This window comes from Geospiza fortis, unplaced genomic scaffold (genome assembly GCF_000277835.1).
Source record: "Geospiza fortis unplaced genomic scaffold, GeoFor_1.0 scaffold394, whole genome shotgun sequence".
Classification (NCBI taxonomy): Eukaryota; Metazoa; Chordata; class Aves; order Passeriformes; family Thraupidae; genus Geospiza; species Geospiza fortis.
Window position 1 is genome coordinate 47,215 of NW_005054509.1, and position 1,537 is coordinate 48,751.

Genomic DNA, 1,537 nt, shown 5'->3' on the forward strand with positions numbered 1-1,537 from the left:
GGGCTGAACACATTGTGACCACCCACACAAGCCAGGTGCCTGCTCTTGTCCTATGAGCAACTCAGGCAACTCACAGGACAGAGGGCTGTGAATGGCCTCTCAGCTGCTCAGCAAGAAGTGACCAGCAGTCATCTCAGGGGAAGCCATGGGGACAAGTGATCACCTCACAGGACTGCAGAGACAAACGCCCCCTTGTCTCTTCCCTCCCTGGCTGCCCCATGGCTGCACTTTGCCATCCTGAGAGCCAAGCAGTCTCCTCTGGGTCTAGGACTAGTGGGAAGGATGTGGACCTTGTGGTGGCATAGCTGGACATCCCCTGCGTCATGCTGCTGGGGAAGTTGGTGTCATTTTGCGGCCTACCAGACCGCCACAGCATCCCTACCTCTCTCTGGGACAGCTCCATGGAAACAAAAGTATTCAGTGTTTGGACACTACCGAGCTGAACCCCTCCAACTTGCCCTTGCTTGTGGTTTTGGTTCTGCCTTTGCCCCCAGTGCAGGCACTACCCAAAAGAGGGTAAGAGAAATTGCATGTTGAGGGGAGTAGAGAGGAGGAGTCGATTGGAAACATTGTGAGGAGAGGCTGACTCGGGTCACCACATGATCCCTGCAGCACTGGACACTGCTGCCAATTTGGACAGAGCAGGGGCATGGCTCCCACCATTTCTGTTCCCATGCACAGGGGGCTCTTGGGGAGGGGGACTGGATTCCTCATCAAAGCTGGTGGGAAGGGGAGTTGCTAGGCCCACCCCCAGGTGTTTAGGGCAGAGTAGGCGCTCCTCAGCAGTGTCCCTCAGCTTTGGTCTAGGTGGAACAGCTTGTTGCCTCCTCCCTGGGAGCCCCATCCCCAGAATTAGGCAAGTGATGCAGGAGCAGCCTGAGCTGGAGGTGCCAGCAGAGGGAGGTGGTATCCCTTCTCCCTGTGTAGGGGTTGAGAAGACAGCAACCATCTTTCTCCAGTCAGGTCTGAAATCCAAAAGCCATCGTCACCTCCATTGGTGCTGATGCATCCCACAAGAACAGGGACAGGACAATAGGTGGGGAAGGGGAGTCAGGAAAACCCAGCTTAGATGCTTGAATATCTATTTTCCTAGTGCTGTTTCATGGGTCTCTCTTTCCCGGCCTTCTCCTTCTGGCTGAGCTTTCCCCAGCGCCAGCCTGTCAGGGCATTTCGTGCTCAAGACCTTATTTCAGCTTCTGTCCCTCCCACACATCCCCAGCTATCAGCTTGGGCCCTCTGGGCCCCTCCCTTGACACATTGATTCTCCAATTGGTGGAGAGCCACCGCAGTGACTGCTGGGCTGGGTTGAAGCTTAGGTTCCCCACATGTTCTTCCTCCTCCCACAGTCACTGCTGCTGCTTCTTCAGCCTTGCCGCGTGCACCATGCAGCCCCCTCACCTCCTCCTCTTCCTCTTTCTCCCGATCCTCCTCCCTGGGATGTGGGCAGACCCAGAGGGTAAGTGGGAGCCCTGGCTCACCTCAACCACTCTTACCACCCCCGCCCTGTCAGAGAACCCCACAAGTTCTGCTCAGGGGA

The 1,537-nt window shown here is 56.5% G+C and overlaps 1 protein-coding gene across 1 annotated transcript in view; it reads left to right on the forward strand.

The window, feature by feature from the left end:
- The first annotated feature begins 1,383 nt into the window (after window positions 1–1,383).
- The window catches only part of LOC102041828 (T-cell surface glycoprotein CD1b-3), a 3,205-nt gene continuing 3,051 nt past the window's right edge, over window positions 1,384–1,537 (forward strand). The window contains exon 1 of the mRNA XM_031063508.1: window positions 1,384–1,456. Within this exon, the coding sequence (XP_030919368.1) occupies window positions 1,384–1,456 (73 nt within the window). The remainder of the gene's footprint in view (window positions 1,457–1,537) is intronic.